Source organism: Anopheles merus, chromosome 2L, assembly GCF_017562075.2.
Source record: "Anopheles merus strain MAF chromosome 2L, AmerM5.1, whole genome shotgun sequence".
Lineage (NCBI taxonomy): Eukaryota > Metazoa > Arthropoda > Insecta > Diptera > Culicidae > Anopheles > Anopheles merus.
This window is the reverse complement of record NC_054083.1, coordinates 34,467,375-34,492,746: the sequence shown is the minus strand read 5'-3', so window position 1 is coordinate 34,492,746 and position 25,372 is coordinate 34,467,375. Positions and strand designations below refer to the sequence as shown.

The 25,372-nt window shown below is 42.2% G+C and overlaps 1 protein-coding gene across 6 annotated transcripts in view; it reads left to right on the top strand.

The window, feature by feature from the left end:
- LOC121592820 (serine-rich adhesin for platelets) overlaps positions 1-25,372 on the top strand; it is a 152,686-nt gene that overhangs the window by 108,614 nt on the left and 18,700 nt on the right. For all 6 annotated transcript variants that reach the window (XM_041914636.1, XM_041914634.1, XM_041914633.1 and 3 more), the window contains one exon: positions 9,215-9,339. In XM_041914636.1, coding sequence (XP_041770570.1) covers positions 9,229-9,339 — 111 coding nt within the window. In that variant the 5' untranslated portion in view covers positions 9,215-9,228. The remainder of the gene's footprint in view (positions 1-9,214; positions 9,340-25,372) is intronic.

Here is a 25,372-nt window from a genome sequence, read left to right as displayed (position 1 = left end):
CTACCGATTTTCCGACTACAAGTTTTCCTGGGGGACTCGCTGCAGGGGCTGCCGGCGCTGCCCTTCCCCCCTAGCTTCTCGGTTCCGTTCGAGCGGAGTCCTTCACAGTCGATTGCAGTGGATTTTCATCCAATTTCTTTTGGCTTTGACGAAGGGAGTGGAGTGCGCTGACGATAAAGACGTTTCGCGCGAAGATGGACGGTTTCTTTTTATTGAAGGAAGCAACAACAGCAACACTCCACGCTTGTGTATAACGATGAAAAGATTTGTTTCCATTTCCTTCCCCGATCGCTCACGTCCCATTCCGGTATCGGTCGAAAGCTAGAAAAATCTTTGTTTGAAGAAAAGCGGCGCAAAAAAGACTTGAACGATTAAACAAAGCAACAACAAAAAAAAAAGGCAATAAGAATCGGTAAGCCCAGTCTCCCGCCCAAAATGTTCTGTGAAATGTTGCCCAAAGCGGGAAATGGTGAAGTGAAAAAGTCCGACCTTTGTAACGAAGCGTACAAATTTCGTGAATCGGTCGGGGTCGTAAAGCATAACGGTGCGAGCTACAACTCCGTCCATCCGGCCAAATTAGGCTGATTAATCGATGATTAGCGGACTAGATTATGGGAGACATGGGGATCCAAAAAAAATCGTTTGTCTGGGAGAGCAAAGAACACACCCAACACAGCAGGAAAAGGCACACGAATAAGGCACAATTTTGCTGATGGAAAGATGAAAACTGGGTAAACATTAAAACAAGGCAATGTTAGTCTTTTTAAAGAATGCTTCAGCTTACATGCGTGACTGAAGAAATTGAAAACAGTAAAAGGCTCAACGATAAGTTAAGGCATGCCCAGAAGGTTAAGAATATTCTTAGAACTAAGAACTAAGAACAAAGTGATGGGAAAATAAGAGTTAATAAGAGTTTTAATTGCTGCATTCATTGTTATCCATTGAACTAACTCTTATCTTCAAGATCAATTTATCAATTTTTACAAATACTAATGATGGGCTGGTAGTTTTATAATTACGATCAAACTTATTTCTTACTCATACTACATTAACATGTAAAAGGTATAACTTCAAAACAACATCAACACATCTAAATGCAAAAGCTTTAAAGAATACATTGATAATTTAAACAAACGTACAAAGGTACAACGGCACCACTTGGATGTCACCAATCAATTACTCACAGTGACTCCAGGGTACCCTGTACTACGAAAACTACTTGACATCTTTCTACGTACGTATACGTTGTTTCAAAATTTGTACGGACAGAGTCAAGGACATTGAAAAAGAGTCGAAAAAGTAGGTCGTAAACGAATTGGTGCATATTCCTTGGAGAGTGATCCCTTATAAGTTCGAGTGTACTGCAGACCCGAAACCTTCGCTGTGCTGTGCAATTGGAAATGAAAAAAGTTTTCCAATACCTCAGTCAGTCGTAGTTGTGATTTTTGAGTTGGGAGTTGACTTTTTTGTCAATTTCTCGCAATTTCTTTTTTTTGGATTCGCTATGGTATCACCCTGACAGTACAGGGGTAGCAGAAGAGCGATGTTTTTCAGGACTCCAATTGAGTTCCATTGGAAAGTGTGCAATTTCAGTCGAAAGCTGTTGAGAGAATAAACACACACACATAGTACGTCTTTTCGCAATCTTAGAACCGATGCTGACCGTGGACGAAATGCATCGTTCACCGTTTCATCGGTCGGTTACCTCGGTAGCAGATTCGTTTGCATCCGATCCGCTCCGTCACCGATCATCTGGGCAGAGCCCAAAATCGTAGCCATCCCGCCGGTGTTCGAAATGGAAGCCGGCCAAAAGGGAGTGAAAGGGTTCGGTGGGCCCAGGTGAAAACTCTCACTTTCGACGCGGGCGCGTTATCAAAATCGAGAAAGTTTCTCACCGAAACGGGCGAAGGTGGCGGGAACCGGTTTGAGGTGACGCGGCATCGCCCGCCAGAGGAACCGTGAACCGTGGCATGGGTCTCCCGATGAAAGATGCTGTTGTGTGTGTGTATGTGCGCTCCCGCGTTCGTTCGCCGATTCCACCTCCCGGGAACATTACTCCCGTGCTCCTGCAGCTCCGGTCCGTTTTTGGCAATTTCTGCAACGGTCGAAAGCGCTTCTAGCGAGAAAAACGTGAATGTGTTGCGTGCGTTTTTTTTTCTCCTGTCTTCTTTCAAAGTTATGTTCGCTACGTCTGTCTCACTTCGATTTTCGAACATTTCGATCGAGTTTTGTGCGGCTGTGCGTGGTTCGATGGTATGCTAGGGGGTGACCTCGGGAGGGTTCGATGTCGATCCGGTTGACCAAAGCCGAGACCGATGGTCAGGCGACAGTGAAAGTGATGCCGAAATGTTTATGAAACGATGAGCGAAATTTCCATTTCATTTGAATGTCTTACGAGAGCGCGCTGGGTGTATGGTGATAGTGTCGTCGTCGATGCAAGATGCGCATTGTTATGTAAGGGAAGAGTTAGAAGCAACGATTGATATGGGAGTACGAGGGAATATGAAGGTCCGAAAGGTAGAGCATATGTGAGCTTTATAGACGAAAGAGATATTTTATATAATGTTTTGTTTAGAATGGTTGCATTTGGTACAATGTTTTGGGCTTTACTGTAGTGAATACATTTATGTGCTGATTCCTAGTCTCCTTGTTATGTTTCTGAATGCTTAACAAACGAATTTGGAGGCAAAAATCATGGAAATATGATCTAATCAATTCAGCATCGTTGACTTTATTTCAAACATGCAAATTTTGGCTTAAAAAATGTCCAAGATATGTCCAATGCAGGTCCTATAACAGTGACCAAGACCAATCATTACATCAATTGCATGCTGTGTTCCTTATACTTGATGATAATAGATTGTAAAATCATGTTGCGTTGAGTTTTGTTAGTTTAAAATTTCACAAAAAAAACGCCTCTTGCAATAAGTAGCGCCAAAAACAAATGGTTCAACTAGGAGTTAGGTTGTCCTACGCTTTCTTTTATCTCAACTGCATCAACAGCTTGAACCACAAAACATAACAAGTACAAGCTCTTGGCTCCGTAAATCTGCCACCAGCATGATGTTTTATGTACTTCACACCTTCGCTCACGCCATGCACAAAACACTGCTTCGCTCAATCTACGAGACGGCCAACCCACGCAGTCTTCCCTTTCCAAATAATCCTCCCCCCCCCCCCTGCACCCCAGGAGGCACCATCATTCAAAGGCACTGTGCACCACTAAATTAGTTCCAGTGCATAATGCATCTTCCCGTCCCGTGTGCTATCGTCGAACGGATCTTTGCGGTACAATAAACTACGGCAACGATGGGCAACACTATCGATGAAAAGCGCCCGTGTACATGCCGCGGTGCCTGCCAGCTCTGTACCAGCGCCCGGGTTGCCAATATGTTTCCAACCCATTTTTGGTTCGGAATGTTCTTGCCGATACGGTTGCTGCTGCAAGGCAAAGCTAACCGAATCGTAAAAACGTCCGACAAGCATGATCAGAGCATGAAGAGAGCTTCCAATGTTGCGTACCTGATGGTTGTGTTCCCACCGGCATTCTTTACACTTTTTCTGTTTTGTTTATAAGGGCGTGAATGTGTGTGTGTGTGTGTGTGTGTGTGGGGAATAGCTCATACCCTGCAACGATTGCTTTTTCCCTCTTCTCTAAGTTCGCCTCGAATGAGAGTTCTTCCAATCGTTCCGACCGAACCAAACCGCTTAAAATGGAATATCGATTGTTGCACACAATGCCACACCGCATTGCACACCCCCCTAGGGAGTGTGAAAAGTGTGTGTGGGTGTGCATGTGCGGTTAAAAATTGAAATACTATTCACGTACCCGCGGGTATCTGATCCGATCTGGCGATGAAAAAGAAGCATCCGCAGCATCCACCGAGAAAAAGGTGCTTCGTTGTTGCCCTCCCCAAGTGCAAGACACAGAGCGCGCACATAAGCACACATACACCTTTTTACTGATTCATCGATGAATGTTTGGTTGAAAACAAGTTGAAAAGAGGAAAAACCTAAGAAGAGCCTTTTGAAGCAGATTCTGGCAAAAACTGCACGAAAGCGCGGGAGCATGATGTAAAACTCAATTACATTACCGCAGGTGGAAAAATAGTTTGCGCGCAACTGGAAAGCATTTGCAACAAAATGTTGCTGCTGTAAATTGTATGCTAGTATTGCGCGTGCTTTGATCTTTGGCCATACGTGCGCAACCGTTCTGTTCATGCAGTTTTCGGCTCGAGTGAATCATTTTACTTCATCAAACATTAAGAACTAATCGGCAGTTTTTAATGGCATTCAGTAGTTCTTTGAATTGTAATAAAAAAAAGTAGTTGATAAAAACAGATAGTAGTGAACCTCAAGTAACCAAATCAACCGTCAATAGAAAAAGAAATGTGGAAGTATGAAATTAAATTAGAATAACTAAATATAGAACTGCCAAAAAGAGCTTTAACGAAACAGTGACTAAAACTAATAAAACCGTGAACAAAAGAGCCCTACAGCAAAATATAACTGATAAACTTGCCTTTGCCAAAATATACAAATAATTAAATTGATTATTAGAACAAGTAGTTCTTAACAATGATTGAAATTGTTGAAAATAGATATGTAAAAAAGCAAGAAGCAATGCAATACTTAACAGCAGATTGTACAGCCTTCCTTTAAGATAAAAGTATTTGACATTGAATTCTAAAAAATACAAGTAAATTGTGAAATCAGCAAGGATGCCAAGACTTAAGTAGTACTAAAATCCCCAACATTAATTAATAAGAACGCACCTTTAGAAAAGGTCACTAACATTAAAATGCCAAATTAAATCAATATATCATTAAAGAGCAATATAAAATTGAAACATATTCGCCGAACTTAATACATAAATAAAAAAACACACACTCATTACACGATGCCCGTGTCCGTTAAGCCACATCACAATCAGCCCTAAGCTGGCTAATCCCACGTTCGCATGCAAGCAACAACAACCGCCAAAACGGCAACACAACACTCGGTATGGACATGCTGGCCGACCATTATCGCGTCGGGACTGTTTTTCACGCGTTTACGTTAACCACAGCCGAATTCGGTCCGTGCGGATTAATGCCACGGATTATCCTAGGAAAATGGCCAACACGCACGCGGTGCAATGGACCGTAGTCGTGCCGGCACGGGAGTCGTAGTATGGGTTGGTGCCAAAGATGCCGCTTCCGGCACACCTGTATGCATATCGGCGCACGGTGTGTGACACGGTACACGGATAGCATAAATAAACGGTTTTCGATTAATAAAAGTCCGCTTTTGGGTGGTGGCCTGATGACGATGGTGTGCCCTGGAGAATGGAGAAAGTTGTGTACGATGGGGCGGCTGGACACTTTTTCACACGCATACACCGTACGTGGTCAGTGTTGAACGTTCATACGGCATGGAAAGGAAACACAATAAACCTCACAAGGCTTTATTTATACTTCATTGTTAAATGGGTTTGGTTTTTGTGATTTTATTTAAAATACCCCAAAACCCGAAAATTTAATTTCCAACGTTTAACAATCATCAAATTCATCAAATATTGGCCTAAACCAACTCATCTCTACAGTTTTCGCTTCAGTCGGTAAACAATTTCCCTTTTTGAAAGAAGCAGCTTGATAGCACGTGTTTGCCAATTATGAGATCTAATAAGACTACACCACATTAGACTAGCGGCGAAAACGTGGACGATGCTTAAAAGGCTTCATCTTCTGAAGCATCAACTCGCCCGAATTACAGCACGACGATGCAGTGCACAACTTCTCGGTTGGATGTCGGCACTTCTCGTTATAGTATTTGTCCCGAGGCAACATTGCAAAATTATCTTCCAAATTGCAAATCATTAGCCAATCCTGCTACCATCCTTCTGGCAACACCCAGCACCCCTCCCAGCTGATGGTTGCATTGTTCGATTCGGGACTGGCTGCAATGGCGCGAAGCACCGAGGAACGCCTCGGTTTCCCATTCATTCACTTGCACCCGGGCGAACGGAGGCTCATTAATGTTCAAATAAAGCCATAAAGTGCCTTACCGGGTACAGCGGAACAGCAGTGCCAGTGTAGAGCAATCCTAAAAAAATAAAATAAAAATGAACCCATCCCATCAAAAGGCAGTGCAGTGCAGAATGCTTCCTTCCTGCGGGAACACATCTCCGAACGGCCCCCGGAGCAAGTTTGACTAGCGTGGAGGGGTTGTAGGGTTGAAGGGAAAAGGATAAAACTTTCTCTGCAAGAAAAAGGAATCGTTTTCTTTTCGTTTCGCTGAATTCGACTGCAACAATAGAAGACAAATGGTGCCGGAGTTGGAGGAGTATGGAAGCTGGCGCGCAAGGAGCATCGCAAATTGTAAGCCATAGCATGTGAAGGCCATGTTTAACATTCCAATTTCATGACAATATTTTACCGCGCATTCGTGACTGCAGTGTGCTGGGGGGGCGTATTCTGCATTTTACATGTGTGGAACATAAATAAGTAGCTTCCGGATGAAGGTTTTTTCTTTCTTTGGGTTTCAAGTTAACCGTCAAGCATGCCCATACAATGTATGCATTTTTCAAACTGCGTTATGGAATGTTCGACTAGTCGGGTGGAAATCGAATCACAATTTGTTCTGTCAATTGTGAATGTTATAATATGAGAATCAAATGACGTTTATTTATTAAACTCATCAGTTATTTACAAAGATAGTATGTTTCTATATTATTCTGATCTCAAAAAGCAAGACGAGTGCGCTGACAATATTGTTTAAGGCAGCACTTTTACAAAGAGTTTAGAATTAATCTAAGAGCTGGTCTAACGTCAATGCCTCGTTACATGGCGATGAAACAGAACCGTTTTCAGCCATGTAAATACGCCCGAACAACCCTAACCGCTACGATGCATAATTAACTCCTGCTGATTTCACTGTTGATTTCGCTTCCACTTAAAACCATCCTTAACGCGGCCAGCTAACCACACCGAGGCCGGCATGCATCCGACCAGTAAATTATGGATGGAAATTTAATTAATTTAATCCAAACGTAATGACTCATCCTAATCGGTGCCACTCAATCGTTTGATACTGCGGCCCCGATATTGCAGCACGCACTGCACACAAGCTAGAACCTGCACACGCCAACGCAGCGCAGTAACTTTGTAAATTATTTCGCACTCCAGCTCTGCATCTGTCCCCATCGTTTTGCTGGAAGACTTGTCCACACATTGAGCATCAAACATCTTCATCATCTGCGTGTACACACCCGTAGAATCGAACGGCGCACTTGTGTACCTCGCTGCATCATTGCCTCCAAGCAAGCGCAACGGTCCGTCCTCTTATCTCTGATACTGAAATTAACACCCGTAAGACAAACTGGACAGCTTGTCATTTGTCAAAATGGGGACGATTGGCGGGCGGACGGTCCAGGACCGCGCGCAACATCGAGATGGTTGTTGCTGCTGCTGCTCGTTGATGGAGCATAATCAATTTAATGGTTCGTTGCGATAAATAAATCATCATCGATAATTAGAAAGCAGAAACGTGTTTATCATGATTTGTTGACTTTTCGCCCGCAATCCATGGGGAAGCGTTCTGCGTATCTGCTCGTGGAGGCGGTCAACCATGCCGGGATGGTGGGGTCTATTTTCTGGGAAGAGCATTTTCTGGATAGAAATTCCAAGGAACTGTGTAACGAAGCACAAACAACATACCACATCTATCATTTGCTTTACCATCTCAGCATGTTCCAATATTTATTGAACTCTAAATATTGGACGAAAGATGCGTCCAACATTTTGTATTTTATTCAATTCATAATTTTTCTCAAAATATCGGCCTTCTTGTTAGGAACTTCCGGTTATTTCCGGTCCGATTATGATGAATTAATTATTGAGCTTTATTTCACTCCAACGAAGAACAATTGTCTTCTTTTCAAAGAAATAAATTTTACAGAAGCTTCTACTGTTTTTTTCTAGCTTGGTTTCTACTTCGTTTATTATTGGAAAACAGCAAGACTACTCTTACAAACGATGCTCTGCACTACAGCGCGACTACAATGTACGTTCTTGCTATCAGTTGAGAAACAAGCAGTGATAGGGTTACGAGCTTTTCTGGGAAGCATACTAGAAAAAATACAACTCCTGTACAGGTGAAAGCTTTCCTTCCTTCTTTCCTTCTAGGAATTAATTCTATTAAGACAAGGAAATAACATCTTGCTGACATTTGTAGGTAATGAAGTGAAGAAACATGAAAGAGTAGCAGGAAATTTGAACTTGGAACTCTGTAGATAGAATTGAAATCGATACTGAGATATTGCAAAGTTAAAATGATTTGTGGTTTTTAAAATGGTGTGCTCCGTAGTCATTAGTTTAAAAAATTGAAATTTTATATGTTTATTTTGTTATCTGAAATCACTCTTTATTCTCACTGTCACTCAATCTCAATTCTAACGAACGAAATAATGATGATTATCATAATCATGTTAACGGTTACATTCGTGTAAAAAGGTTCCTTTTTTGTTAGCTCCATCTGCTTCCGGTCTAATCATAAATCAGAACCTTCCATAAACGGCAGCTCTCCCCCAGTAAACTTCCATTTTCCACCTCATTTGTCAGCTTAATAACAAATTCATTAAAAGGTAGAGAGAGAACAACAAAAAAAACCGAGAAAAAAACAAACTTTTCAAAAACACTCTTTTCCACTCGACGGGCGTGTGTGGAAACGGGTGGGCCAAATTTCCAGACATGCTACAGTGCTTATCATCTTGAGATGATCTTGAGCTTTTCTTTTTTGATGCTGGTCCGCCCCAGTACGACACGGTAAACTCCTCCTGAGAAGGATTTACGACTTCCATACCTGCAGCAAATGTATGGTACCGTCGGTGTTTGCCGGTCGTTCGGCGGCTCGGAAGTAAATTAAAAGCTCATAAATAGATTTGGCAAGCGTGTGCATTTGGGTGGTGTGACAGCGACAGCCACTTCCCCTCAAGTGAAGCTGTCGGCAGCTTCCGAGCCAGCCGAATGTGGGTGATAAAAAGTGACATTTTCAGATTGGCTGGTAAAAACTCGCCGAAACCTAAACCCGGGGGAGAAGCTTTTATGGGACATTTTGATGGGATTTTATTGTGACAACTTTTAGTCCTCCTCGAATGCCATGATGTACATGTATGGGGTAGCCTATTTATATATTAAAAGACCATTTTCTTTTGCGATACTTTCCTTGCTTGCAGAATGGTTCCATCCGATGGCGAAAGTTAGCCATCTACCAATGAGGCGCTATCCGACCGATCAGCCAGCAGCCGTCAATGTAGATCCAATCAACTTCTATCCACCGGCGAATGCAGCGCATCATCGGGTAAGTGAGATGGGCATGCCGATTGCAAAATCGACATGCAATTAGTGTGTGGTACTACTGCTACTACTACTACTACTACTACTACTACTACTACTACTACTACTACTACTACTACTACTACTGCTGCTACTGTAACTACTTCTATGATACTCTATAACTGAACTGATTGCTATGTTTGTACACAACATCTTGATCATGGCAGGTGTACACACCGTTAAACCTCTGTTCCATCTGATTGTGACAACAGAAAAAAAAACATACATCCATTAGGTACAGAGAGCTTTTTAATGGCATCAAATAAAAAGTGAAACCTATGTTGGCATCCACCACCCTTTCCCGTTCGAGAGTGCAACCATGATAGTAATGAGCAAAAATATACCCAAGTGCTGTAAAACATGAAACGAAATAAAATTTAAATAGCCCAAGAAAACGAGAGGGGAAATAGACTCAATGGAGGCAAAAGCACCGCATGCCAAGCGCATAACACTCATTAAGCTTCGAATAATGGGTGGCGGGGTGTAAAAAAAAAAAATACACACACACACCCTTCATTTATGCTCACACCAATCGAGTGCCAGTTGACACGAGTTTGCGTTCAAATGGTACCAGCAATGTGAAAAGCCGGCAGCGGAGTGAAACAAAAACGGGACAAAAACATACATATCAAACAGGAAAACAAACAAACCGTAATCATGCACGCAAAGAGAGTGTGCCTTCACCTACCTCCCTTTATGGGGAACGTTTTTTTGTTTCGCGACTTGGCGCCGGTTTTTTTTTTTTACTATCTTCCCACTTTTGTCGTCTCTCGCAAACTCTGCTTGCAAAAAAAAATGCAATGCTCAAGGAACATTTCGTAAGGGTAATAAAAAAAATTGTATCTTAAGGAACACAGGCAAAGCAGCGCTTAAATTACCATTTTGATGCTCATTTATGGTCAATTGTTCTGCACATTCGGGCTTGTGGTTAGTTCAGATTGTTCCACGGCGCATTTCTTGCGAATAGAGCACAAACAACGTGTAGCTTTCCCATTTATGCAATTTAATGTTGTAATATTGCTTGCGTTGTACTTGCCCAAAAAACAGATCCGCTCGAAATTCGATCCTTGTTGGCAGGCGAACAGAAGCAGCTCACCTTTTGGGGGCTGTGCTGGATGGAATTTGAATCTGATTACGTTTGTATGGTGGTGTAAAAAAAATTTGAATATGTTTATACAAATTTTAAAATTAATTACTCATGGTTCTCGAAAATACTGGCAAAGATTTTCATGTAAATACCACATTTAACAAGCTCGAATCATACTATAATAGCTCGTGGCGTAGCGGGCTTCCTCGAAATCTGTGTTGCCGAAATTCTGAAACAGCGAACCATCGAAGCATTCAATTCTTAGCAAATCAATTCAAAGTAGCATGTCGGGCACGCTTCATACAAAGCTGCTCACATTTCGCAAGAACTACTCCTAGGACGAAAGCTCGAGTACACGACAGAAACAGACAGAAATTAATGCGAATAAAATTACGCGTTTACTGCTTGCTTGTGCTTCGGTGTTTTATTTGATTGCTTCGGCAACTGTTGTAACACCACAAGCGATTCCCACTAAGCTGCTAAGCGCAAGTGAGAAACTTTGTTTTGAATTTAAATATAAATTTGGTATTTTATGCATCCACCTTAACGTACGTGTATATTGTACTTTCCCAGGAAGAAGCGAAAGTTGTTGAATGAAAAACCGACAACATTTGTCAATAATTGTTACTGAAAATTTATAACCTTTTCTGTTCGGGAAGCGTTGATGAATGCTTTGCCTTCATAATAATAATAAGAATAATCATGTTTTCAATATAATTATACCAACGTGCATTTTACTATTTTTTAAGTTTTGTAATAAAAAAAAAACCTTCTTCCGTTAACGTTTAACATTTCCCTTCAATACGTCCAATAATAAAGCATACTGTGTACCGCACCATACCTTCGCTTCCGGAAAGCTTCCGCACCGTTTCCGGTTCTGATTTGAAATTCTTTGTATGTTTTTGTCCACACCTATCATACCTTCCTACTTAAAGGTCCAAAAAAAACCTCCCGGAAGAGCCTTCGGTATGCTTTCACGCACAGAGCACGCACACAGCTCCACACACAGCTCCCACGTACAATCTCAAATACTGAATCCTGCCAAGGACACCGGATTTTTCTACCGACACAATCGAACAAGCAACGGAAAATCTGGTTTCCGGTGCACCGAAGCACCGTGACAGTAGGGGCTGCCTTCTTTCACGGACGAATCGCGTGGGAATTCAGCGCACCGGAGCGTGCCTTCCGGCCAGCGCTGCTCCTGTGCGCGTCCCCCTCCGCATGTGGTGCGTCCATCGCAGTGGCATTGTTTCACGGTTTTCACTCTACCAAACGTGTCATCGCGTTACGTGTGTAGCCGAGTTTGCCGATAGGGTTACTGCTGGTGGCATCTTTCCCGCTTTTTTCCGTTGCGGGTTTTCAGTGGGAAGAACAGGCGAAAAAAAATATATATCGTTCCCACTTTCAACAACCGAAGCGATAAGCGATACCGGGGTGGAATTGGTAGGTGTATTTTTTATCGCTCTTTCGCTAGCCGAGCTCCGTTCCTGTACGTTCTGATTTCGGCACGACCATTCCTTTCGGGAGACAGAACGGGAATTTGTGTCACAGAAGAAAAAGACAAAAAAAGTGTGCCCCATTTCGTGGCATGTGTGATAGGGAGAGTTAATATCGCTGTGAGTAAACGGGTAGTAGGGAGTAGAAGTTGGAGAGCACAAAGCAGCACAGGAAATGATTGATCGTATCAGTCTTATCAAGGATACTAAACTACTGTCAGGTGGAGAGTTAGTGGACAGCATGTGACGTTTTGGGCAAAAGTTGTACGGACGTTGTAACGCTGAAGTGTAGGGCAAGGTATGAGGAAATCATGCAAATGAATGTGTTCCGTGGGCAACAATGGTGGACAGAGGGATGTTGAAAAGCGACAGCTTAATTTCATTCACGCTTGCAAGCACTTTTGTCAGCGGTCAAGGCCAACATTCCTCCGATGAAATTGGTACAGGATACATTTTTAATAGGTATTTATCTTTATTCTCAGTTTTACTTAGTTGTTTAGAATACTTCCCAAGCGAGTCAACACGCTCGAAAGTAGCAAGGAAAGTAGAAATGAAGTAGCCTTCTACTTCCCGTTCTACTTTTGTTGCTTAAAATCAGAAGAATGTAGAACATCTGGGTTCCAGGAAAGAGCAAAAAAATGAGTTCTCTCGTGTACACCCCACACACACGCACGCGACGACTCACTCTCACGCGTACTCTTGTTCTACGCCCCTCCTCCTTCTCACTCGCCCCACAGATCTATTTTTAGAACATCATTCACTTCCATCGACGGCGGTCGATGTGACGATGTGTGTCGTCGCGTGTGTGTTGTCGATTTGGTCAGAAAAACTTTTTTCTTCAGACCAAATATCTCTGACTTGGAGCGTCGGCGTTCCGATTGAACCATCACGACTTTGATCAGTGCGCGCGGTTAAAACGACCTTTTGTATTATGTTGTATGTAGCGTGCGCGCCAAAATTGTAAGAGTGCGCGGAGAGTGAATGTGGTTTTTTGGGGGTGGGGGAATGAGATACAGAGACAAATTTCGCTACACATTAACACATACATTCTCACTGCACGGGTTGAACTGCGAATACTCAGTTCTGAGAGAATATAGTCGAGCGCTCGCGCATGAGTGCAAGCAAGCGCGGAATAGAGGATAGAGGGAGACAAACGATTATTTTGCTCCAAGCTTTCTACTTTTGTCCCGTTGGGTTAATGCGTTACGCTGAATCAATTCCATGGCTCTGAGTACTTCTGACAACTCAGCATTTCATAGTAATGCATTAAGCGAAATTAACATGAATTTAAATATATTGAAGCATTTTTCGAATAGCGGAATTTGGGGCAAGTGTGCCACCTTAAGCATTTCATGTTATAACTCACAAAAACGTGTTTTTTTTTTAAAACCGATTTAAATCTCATAACCATTTTACATCTTTTTCCTCGCTCATAAATGAGTTTTGCTTAAAAAAAAGTGCAAACAAAATTGTGCTTGAAGCGTTTTAAAAAGGGTCCAAAAAGACGTTGTTTTGGTCTTGGTGGCACTCTTGCCCCTATGGCACACTTGCCCCAAATTCCGCTAAGTGTCTTCCTTCACAGGGCCTTTTACTAACCTTTAGTGATTGAAGAGGCTTTTTATGGCCAAATTGTGCAAGTTGAAAACATTTTCAAAAGTTCTGGAATTTTGTAAGCCACATGAACTAATCGTAGTCGAAACCTTGTAAGCACAAATATGTTTGAATGTTCCAAGACGTACCATAGACGAAATTCAACTGAAACGTACAAATCATTATTTCACCCAGAACCCCAGCAGCAGTATATAAGAAATGCAATACTGTGCTCGGTTCTCTCCTATTAAAACTGTACCGTATATCCATTAAATCATGTTCATTCCCGGACACATGGAAATTAGCTCATATTACTCCTATCCCTAAGAAAGGTAATCGTGCAAACGCTACCAATTATCGTGGCATCAGCATCCTCTGTGCAAGCTCCAAAATATTTGAATCCATAGTCCACTCACATATCCTCTTTATTGCAAGAAACTGCATTATACCTCAGCAACACGGTTTCTTTCTTAAACGTTCTACCTTGACAAACCTTATTTCCTTGACTTCCGTTATCACTTCTAGTTTAGACAGCGGTTCTCAGGTTGATATCATTTATACTGACTTTAAAGCAGCCTTTGACCGTATTCCTCACCCTATCCTTCTTGCGAAGCTATCTAAAATGGGTTTCATTGACTCACACATTCGTTGGCTTGATTCGTTTCTCAGCAATTGCTCTTTTCGTGTTAAACTAAACTCCTGTTTTTCCAAATCCTTTTCATCCCAATCGGGAGTGCCTCAAGGTAGCGTGTTGAGTCCTTTATTGTTCGTTTTATTTATTAATGATGTTAACTCAGTCATTCCACACGATTGTTTTCTTTGTTATGCAGATGACCTAAAGATTTTTAAATCTATATCGTCTGTTGGTGACTGCGTATCGCTCCAAAACACCCTCAACCGATTTGCATCATGGTGCTTATCGAACCAGCTAGTTCTATGCCCCGAAAAATGTCATGTCATGTCTTTCAGTCGTTCACGTTGTCTCGTTACGACTGCTTATAACTTCGAGGGTATAGCAATAAATCGTGTACTCTCGGTAAAAGATCTTGGTGTAACTTTCGACAGCAAGTTATCATTCCTCGATCACATTGACGTTACCGTTAATAAGGCTCGTAAAACAATCGGTATCATAAAACGTTTTTCAATCCGCATAACCGACCCTCTGTGTTTAAAAGCGTTATATTGTTCGTTAGTAAGACCGATTTTGGAATACTGTGTTGTTGTTTGGTGTCCCACCTCATTTACATCGATTGACCGCATAGAAAGAGTGCAGAGATCATTTACTCGGTATATTGTCAGCAAAATGCCCGGCTTCACGTCAGATACCCTACCGGACTATGAGCAAAGATGCCAGCTGTTGGGTCTGGACTCATTGGAGAAACGCCGTCTCATTTTCCAAATAATGTTTGTTGCCTCGCTCATATCTAATGCTGTGGATTCACATATCATTCTTTAATCCCTGCATTTCTATGTTCCAATCCGTTCCTTACGCCCTCGTGCTCCTTTATTTGTTCCAAATCGACGCACTTCAGTTGGTTTAAATGACCCTTTACTACGTGCTGTGAGATTGTTTAATTCCTGCGCACACCTGTTTGACCATCACCTCTCCTTACCATCCTTCCGATCCATCCTCCGGGCAAATATTTAATAAGTTTCGTTAATAGGTATGTTGTTAAGAATTCAATTCAGATAGCAGTTATGTAAATAAAAAAAAATAAAAAAATGACACTGGCAATAATAATCTGAATGATCTGAAAAAGTGCTCACAATCATTTTACAGTAATGAATCAATTCAATTAATTTGAAGTAAATTTTAAGTTATGAGTTTTTCAATAATATATTTGACCACAATGTTCAGGTTCACAATGCATATAAAAGAGTCTCTGTTGAATTTACACGCCTATTATTTCATCATCCAATGCATCAATGAATCGATAAATGCTGTAAAAGTCTAAACTTCTCCGAATTATGGAGCAACAATACCAATAATTATTATGCTGCTGAGACAAACCAGCAGTTTATTCATCTCCTTTCATCCCCATCGCACCCAAATCATTGCAAAATCTCTACCCAAACCCAACCCATCAGGATTGGGATAAAGTTACGTTTTTTCAACACTCACGTCGGACGCTGTCCATTTCCGTTTCTGCCCAAAGATTCTGTCAAACAAAATGACCAGCAAACTAAGCAACCTCATCTCGGGAATTACCAGCATCCGACCCCGATTGATCGAGCCATTCAGGCGTCAATTAAACGGCGATTGAATAGTTTCTAGCAGTCGGGTGATGGCCGTCCGTTGGTTTGTCAAGAACCATGAGACGATGGTGCGCGTAAGAGTGAGCAAGAGCGTATTGGCAGGTTGCGGCTAATGGCCGACGGTGGCCGATAATTAGCGGAAAAGTGAAATGGACTCCCTAATTGTGCGGTGCGGCCTAATTGATAAAGCACAACCGTGACGTGACCGGCCAACGAGTCAATCGTTTACGTCCAGCGGGATACGCTGACCGTACGTGACCGTTGCCGTGCCGAAGACTGGGGCGAGTTTTCGCGCCAAAGCTTTTGGCGGGAGATTAGTTCCGGAGACGCCACGGCTGTAGGTAATTACTTACACCTACATCTCTAGGGAGCTCCCAAAAAGCCATACTAGACGGATCGGGAGTTTGAGATAAAAAAAAATGAAGATTTATTATCGATGATCGACCGGTGCGAGTGTCTTCCAGCGCCGTCCGGAGAACACTTTGTATCGTTCACCTTTAACAGCAGGCAACTTTCTTCCGCAAATGTGAACCACAAAGTGATGCAACACTCGCGGTGACATCTTTTTAGCCAACATAACACTAAACCAAGAGCTGTCAGCAGCGGAAATGTCGCCGAATCGATTAAAAAATAGCAAACACTGCCAACAGTGAATTCGATTTCGTAATTTTGTTGCCGCATTATGCCCGGAGTCTTCTTCCCGTGTCGTACCTTGTTTCGGGCCGGAGAAATGGCGCGGACACTAACCGGTGCGATTTGATAATCGCGCATCGAAATGGGTAGAAATTATGCATCCGTGAGCAGAAGATTTCGTACCATAATGTGCCCCGGTAACGTAACCGGAACGGGGTATCGGAAGAAAAGCCTAAAAAAGGTATCCCCTTTTGCCGAAGAAATGGCACACCAAATTTGGCACCAAAAGTTCGATCTAGAGTGTGCGTGCTTATGCTATGCCCTCCCCGGGTTGGATGATAAATATGCAAATTTACTTTTACCTCCATGCCTTCTCCACGGGGAAAGGCGCCCTGTGAGCGATGTGAACGAGTTTGAGCACGTCACAGCGAGCCGAAGCAAATGGGAAAATGTGGAGTGGAAAAAAGTGTTAAAAAATTCAAATGAATCTTTTGCGATCTTTCGTTTTGATGATTTTTGGAAAATTTTAACGCCTCTCTTCGGGTGGCGCACCAGGAAAGGCAGGCAAATTTTATTGCGAACGGGTCTGTTTTCTGGTGATGTGCGGGTGGCTTGATTATACATTTTTAAAACACGATCGTCAATTCCGATGCTTCCGGGATGCGTGTATTCGATTTCCGGCACCACCACCACCACCACCACCACCGGATGAGGATGAGTAACCGTGGACGCGAAGGACAAATGTGCGTTTTTTATGTTATTGTGAATGTCACGATGCTGTTCGGTTGCCTTTGGGGTCCTCTCTTCCATAATCGATTTGGCTTGATTGTTGTTGCTGGCCGGGTTGCCGCTTTTATTCGCGACACTTATGTAACACTGCTGGGTGAGCATCACTGCGAGCGAGCGCCGGCAAGTTTATATTTATGCGCAATTTACGCGCGCGCGTGTGTGTTTGTGTGTGTAGGTGCTTCAAATGCGCCCGGCTAATGAAAAGGTTAATACGGTTATCGTAAATTTGATTGCGAATCGTATCGGGTCGTTTTTCTTGGATCATTTTGATGGTTTTTTTATCTGTTTTTGAGGGGAGCTTTTTCTTTTTTTTTCGATTGCCAACCGGAAGTGCGTATCGATTCTTAATTTATTCCTCCAGTGCACTACGGTTCAATTTCTTCGCGAACATTCATTTGCGAGCAGAAGGGACTATTGTGTTCAGAGACTGTATGGCGATTGTTTGAAAATCAAATTGATTGTTTGGAATTGATGAAAATAAAAATGGCCCTTACCGCAATTTCTTACGCGGTTTTCTAAATTTGATAAATCAAATGTCAAATCAGTACAATTTGCTTCACGAGTTGTCCAATGCAGCATAAATTGCATTTTTGCTAATAAATTTAATCCACTTACAAGCGAAAAATATCAAAATATTCTACACGAATCGTATCAAATAAACGATAATGTGTATAAAAGTACTGAATTGAAAAAAAGTATAAAGTAACCAATTGTATTTTGGTCGAAAACAATCAAATTCGACTTACGCGGATTCCTCGGGAATGCACAAACCGCGTAACTCGGGAACAGACTGTACAAGGTTAAAATATAATAAGCCGTTGAAGTTATTAACGAATTTCAACACATTTTTACTATGTACGATCGCGCATAGTTATCTTAGGTAAAAGTAAAAAGATAAACGTTAACACAAGCACAACCTCTTTAGTGGAACAGAATAAAAATAATATTAATTTTGTATATCATTGCATTGTCCTAGCTCTAGTTCTCTAGAAACAAAGATCCTGACCGATAATTTTTAATAGATTAGATTTCAACTACTGAAATCTTTGGTATACTCTAATCAAATGGTTATTCTAAGCTCTATTTCCAACATACTGGAGGCATCTAAATTCTTCTTATTTCTTAAAAACGAGCACAAAGGAGCATTTTGAACATTATTAGTTTAAAATTTTCCGCAGCTCATGATCGACTTTGTGTGGCAAAGCGAAGAAAATAAATGAATGTCTACACGCCAATCAACTCGACACCTCATCAGCAAACAACCTAAACGATGCTACAGCAAGACGTCAGTTTGTGTGTTTTTTTAATTATAATGAGAGTAAAATGCAACACATGCTTCGTCGCAAATGTTTGATGTCAGCAGCGCATCTACCGGCTCTTAAGTTTCTATACATATTTATGAAAATGTGCATAGAATCATACCCTCTTCCTCTGCACAGTAAACGACCCACCACTGCACAGGAAAGTAGTTTTTCCCATCAGTTGTCATTCGAAAGTCGAAAACGAAAGGAGAAAAAACAACTATTTTTCATCAAAAAACGTACCCTGTGACTTGTTTAGTTTATTTATCTTCTCAAAGTTTATCCGTCCGTTGCTTTCAGGCCAGAGTAGAAATTAAACGTCAGAACACACATTCGCACACTGCACATTACAGGGTTTTCGAGGATTATATAGACATGTTCAGCGAGTTGTAGATTCGTTCAGGCATATAATAGACTCTTTCATCGAGATATAGAATTGTTCGGAAGTAGGCGTAGATATGTTCGGTTGTACTGTAGAGCTGTCACTTTCGTACCCCTTGGACTGCAGCTTGGATCATTCTCATCAGGAGGTAAACAAACAGTTTTCGAAAAAATGAGCTTTTTTCAACTAATTTATGTATTAAACAGCTTGGGTAATGATTATTAACTACTTTTAGGACTTTTAAGAATGAAAAATTGAACCCTGCGGCACAGTGTGTAAACAAAACAAATGACAGCTCTACAGAATCGCTGAACATGTCTACGCCTACTTCCGAACAATTCTATATCTCGCTGAAAGAGTCTATTATATGCCTGAACGAATCTACAACTCGCTGAACATGTCTATATAATCCTCGAAAACCCTGTATAGCGTAGCGTAGCAAAAAGCAAAAAAGTCTGAAAAAGGGCAAGAATGGAGAGAGAGAGAAAAAAAACAACATCAACACAACTCAACCGCATTGGAGCAGAAATTTACATTTAATGAATTTCAACTTTTGCTCAGTATTCAGTACACACACGCGTATGTGTCGTTCGTTCTGCCCCACTCTGCCATCTCGGATCTCCTTAGATCATGTTCATGTTTTTCATGCTCGTACAAACAACCCAGCACTTGGTGCAAAATATTTATATACCTTATGTGTCTATGTATTTCTGCACCTTGGCTGTTGCAATTTTAATTTGATTAACTTTCCGCCGGTTTGAAAAGTTTGTGCTCGTCTAGTTGCGCTCTTTTTGGAAGTGAGCGCGTACGTTGTGTCGGCTGTGTGTACTCCTGAAAGCGTGTTGCACTGGGATCGGATCTTGGCTCGCTCTATCTAGCGACGGTTAAAATAAACTGAACATGATCCGTACATGCAGCGGCAAACGACGACGTTGTGCGAGACGTAATTGGTGCGGTCTTGTGTTGGATGCACCCGACCAAAGCGGAGCAGGAGCGTTGTGTTGCATCAATTTGCATAGATGATCCTTCTTTGTACCTATTTATGAAAATTTTCTTTTCATGAGTTTTATATGACACGGGAGGGAGTTTATAAACGGCGCAGCCAGGGGCAGCGTGTACGAACTTGTACGTATACATTGATGTGAGCAAACGAGCTTTTAATGTGTTGTGCACATAATTACTTTTCGAGCTCAAGAAACAGGAACAGATCAGAAAGTTTATTGTGCCGGGGAGGTTACAGGATAGAAATAAGCACAGTAAATACCTATAAATATACCCGGTACAATGCAAATGATTCAATTTCGTTCTTACTGACGGTAAGACGATAGCATAAACTCAACCTTGCCCAATGTATTTAAAGCGCCTTTCACCATCAATATCAATTACAATTGCTAAACTGATCGCTCGCTCCACTTGCTCTTTCACCTTAAAATAACTTCTGCTGAACAAACAGCTTCTGCTGGCAGCTGCATTTCCTCCCAGCGTGGCGCCGCTCGTCCGCTCCTGCTTCGACTTTCATTCAAACATCAGCATCATCATCATCATCATCATCACGAAACTCCGACGTCAATCGTAATAATTTCTCATTGCATCGTCTCGGTTCAACAAATCTCAATACCTCTGCACCGTGTGTCAGAGCGACCTCGACCGTCGATTAGACACGACCCCCCTAGTTAGACCCACTTTGGCCACCGGGGAGTGTAGATCCTTTTTGCCCAACGAACCCCTTCTGGATGCTCTTGCAAACAAATAGAAGAAATGGATGTGAGAGATGGAGAGAGAGAGAGAGTGAGACCAAAGCATCAGTTATGGTTCGCTGCGGTAGATTGAATTCATACGCCGTAACATAACTCCTTCACCCGTGAGCGCGTCTCCGTCGAAGGTGAAATTGAACCGAATCCATATGGAAATGGGATCACAAAGCACACCGCCAACCGATCTTACAGCATCGGAGCTGGACCGTTTATGCTTGTTATATTGGGTGTGTGTGTGTGTGTGTGTGTGTGTGTGTGTGTGTGTGTGTGTGTGTGTGTGTGTGTGTGTGTGTGTGTGTGTGTGTGTGTGTGTGTGTTAGCGTGTGCGTGTGTGCAGGAGTTTGCTTTTATTTCTTCCTTATTTGATATTACTTTTCCTGTGACGGACATAGCATAAAAAAAACATGAAATAAGAAGAGGTAAAGAAAGGCAGAAGCTATTTCGGACCATGGCGGAAAAGGTTAACTGGAAGCAAACGGGCGGAACTTATGAGTGCTTCCGGTGCAAATAAGCGGAACCGAGTGGGTTTTTGGGGTTCTACCGGTGCCGTCCGGCGCCAGGTTGCGTTTCACCCTGAACTCCGTTCCGAAGGTATGTTTCCGAGCGTTTCCTTGGTTTTGCCTTCACGTACACCTCAGCTGCTGCACTTGTACGCGATTTTTTGCGTCGGGTGAGTGTAATTTTAAGCAGCCGGTTGAGCATAGGTGTAACATCCTTTTTGTTTTCGTAGATTGGTTTTTATAAGATCAGTTATTGGCATAGTGAGGATAGGGAAAATGCAATTGTTTTAATATTTTCCAATAGATTATAATGAGATATGAGGATAATGGGAAATCATTCGAATAAATTAGCTTTAAGTGTAATGTCCATGAAAAGCTTTAGTAAATCGGGGAAGTTTGCTATAGTTCGTGGTAAATGTTTTGTGAAGAACAATTATTTTTGTTTAAAATTATGTAAAAATCCAAGCCAATATCACTCTTCCAATGTTTAACTCACACAAAATCATCCGTTGAACAATGAGCAGCATGAAAGTAATAATAAATTTTCATTCTACTGTTCTGTCATCTTAATGTTTTGTTTAAATTGAAGAACGTATGCTTTTGTTCACTTACCACTAAATGGTCGTATTGTTGTCTTAAAAAACCAAAAACGCACAATTGTTTTAACTCAATTCTCTCTCAAAACTGTTTGTACAATAATACTCGTCAGCACAAATGCGTAAATGGGAAAGAGCATACTTTTTTTTGTAAAAAGATTACTTTCAATGGCAAGCTTTGGTATTAGAAAACTAAACATGGGTTTAGGCTAGGGATCTTCAAACTTTTCGGTTAGCGGGCCGCATTGCTTGGCAATTAACGTTGTTGAAAGCTATGTTGACGCTATCTTTAGTTGATGAGAATGTTTGAACCTCATTTTGATAAGAAAATATTATTAAATATGTTATTTTTTTATCGCTGTTAATTATTATTAATTATTATTAACGGTCGATTCGCTGGCACAGTGCTATTTCTTGTGATTCCTGAAAGAGGGCGACACAGACAGTGTTTAGTGTGGTCAACGTCTACCGTTGCTCGGGTTGAGGATTCCCGAAGGATCCCGATCTAGCCTAAGCGAAAGATGCAAGGTCACTCTTTCGTCAAATCCCACGACAAGTGACTAACTCATACTGACTTAAAAAATGCTTGTTTTTACTTAAAAAATAAATACCAACTGACGAAAGAAAGAGTCCTGTTGCAGTGAGCAACAATAGACTTCAACTATTGTAGCTTGATTATGATCTTTAAAAAGTAAAAATTAAAGATGAAAATATTCAAAGCATTCCCTTTACTGCTGTACAAAATCATTGCCTGCATAGTTTGGAGACCACTGGTTTAGACGAAAGTAGACAAGTCACAGTTTTTGGGTCAAGAATCAAGCATATATACAAGGTACGAGTACGAGAATTTGTATGAACGTTTTGCAAGTTGTTCTAGATATGTAGGAAAAAAATTAACTCTAATTTAAGACTAATGTCAAACATGATTTACAAATCACACAAAAAATAATCATCTTGTGATGCTACATAATCTTCTTCTTGTAAAAGCTGAACAATGCTTGCTAAAAAACACCCCCTTTTTCCTTCTTAAAGTCAAACCAGTATGTCTCATCGGTAGTACTTCACACCGACAACCATCAAACCTTCAACCCTTTTGTGTGCCCCCTCACTCGTGCCAGACTGATTCAATAATAAGTAACACATATTCTTCACGACACTGGCGGGGCGCGGGCACAAAACATAACCGCAAAACCCATCACCCAACGCAACGAAAAGCTAAACCATGTCGCGGCGTGTTGCGGTTCTGCGTCGAATGCAATAAATGTACCGGATGCCATGTTGGGGTGCGTCTTCAATCCCGAGTCGCCATAATGCCCGCGCCATGTCTTTAGAATACCTCCCGAGTGCGTCGAAACCGGTGACCGGCGTATCACTATCCCCGCCAAAAGAACGACGCATCAAGGGGAAACGCAAGCGACGGGGTGGGTGGTAGAGAGCGCCGAAAAAAACCCCGTGGTCGTAAAATCATGTGTAAATACTCTCATAAAGCTCCACCAAGATTATCGCCATAATCCGCACCAAAATACACAGCCAGGATATGCCAAGAGCTGGTTTGGGCAGGATTGGGCAGGGTGTATGATGGCCGTAAATCGGGATATTCCATTTCGTTCGACTTCGCGGTGATGCCGTGTATCGTATTCAGCGGAGGTGCCTTTGGGGCGGAAAATTGAAAACTGTCCATCGCCAGGAAATTGGGAAGGAAAGGAAGGGAGTGCGGAAGGTGAGCGGTGTGAAATGAGAAAATCAAACATGATGCCTCCGCGCATAGTCGTCCGGTGCGTCGTCGGGTGCTCTCGTTGTGAAATCGATACGTATTTAGGATTGACTTCCGCGCAGCGCAACGCACATTGGGAGGACAAAAATCACGCTTCTTTTCGGTACAACGCTTAGTGGGTTGTCCGTTGCCACCCGGGGCAACCGGAGCATAACGTTGCTAACTTACGCAAATTGCTTTGTTTTACGTGAAATCGCTATCAGTGGAACGGTTGAACGAGTCGAGCAGGAGCAGCAGCAGCTCCAGCATCGTGCCGTGTTCATTTACTGAAGCAATTTAATGCAAAGACAGCTTCTCCTGCTCCAAAACCTCGCTCGCCGAGTTTCGATCGCCGATATTGGAGAGTTTCGCTTCGAACCGCATTTTACGACCAGCTTCAGTTCGTAAAGTTTGATGCGCGTGACTGGTGAGGGCGGGCGGGATTGGTGTCACCCGTTTCCCGGGCCGGTATCGAATGTACCGAGGAAACAGGCGGATGCAAATTCTCGTTGTCCGCAAGTCACGCCGGATTTTCACGCAGTTGGATCAGGGGGCATCCCAGTTCCCGGGAAGCCGGAAAGGCAAAAGCCACAAAAATTGTCTTCCATCGTGGGCCATAACCGCGGGGAAGGTACGTGCTCGCTGGAGACACCGTTCAGGAGTGTGATTTGATCCTACCGCACAAAACCCCAGGCTTGCGAGACTTCCTGAGAGCATTCTGAGAGGTTCTGACTTTTTGAGGTTGTGGCTAGCAAAATCAAATTCAAACCGTACAAAAGAAAGAAAAAAAAGCTCAAACCGAGCGACGCATCAACATCATCGGGCTTTCTTTCCAATAAAATTATCACCGTCCACCCACAGAGCCGTTGTTTGACGGAAGCTTTCGACACTTTGACGCCCAGTTGAAAATTTCCTGCGTCAGGGTTTGGGCCAAAGTTTTGCTACCGATCACACCACAAGCAGGCTCGGGGTAAGACTCCCCTCAGTTGCTCGTGCATATCGGCAAGTGAAGGACTTTCCAGTTTTTTTCTTCTTTTTTTCTGGGTTTAAATTCGCACCCGGATCAGTGCCGACCTCTCCCCGCACCAACCGGGCCAAAGCTCGCTACGTGACCTGAAGCACATTTCCTTGCGGTGAAAAGAATAAAGCAGCACCCCCAAGCAAATTGAATGTGTGTGTGTGTGTGTGTGTGTGTGTGTGTGTGTGTGTGTGTGTGTGTGTGTGTGTGTGTGTGTGTGTGTGTGTGAGTGTGTCTGTGTGGGATAGGGGGTTGTGAAAATCCTTTTCCATCCGGCGGAACGCGGTAGAATGCGAACTGTACGTGGGCAAGTGTGTTCCGCAAAAAGTGGTTTCGATTGCAGCACGAAGGAATTTGATTTCGTTTCGGAAGATCGGTGAAAGAAATTGAGAAATTTGCCCATATGCATTGATCCGATTGGTGTGGGATAGGAATGTGTGTGAGCGTTATTTCTTCTTTTTTTTTTGTTACTCCTTCACTTGATCGTTGGCAAGCATATGGGGAAAATGTGCTCACAGCTACGCTTTGTCGTGGAAGGTTTTTTTTTTTGCAAATCGTTTGCAGTAATCTTTCGATCCAATATACATATATAGCCACACGCAATTTGGAATATTAACTATGACGGCACATTCCGTCACTTTGGTTTTCCTAAGCTTAAGTAAATGATTCAAAATGGTATCTGCATACTTCATGAATAGTTGAGCGTGAGAAGTGGCATTTTTAAGGCAATTCTTTTAAATTCAAAGATGGATAATCCGCAACGAGTTTTGAGATGGGAGGATTATTATTATTATTATTATTATTATTATTATTATTATTATTATTATTTATTCCGAAAGTTAT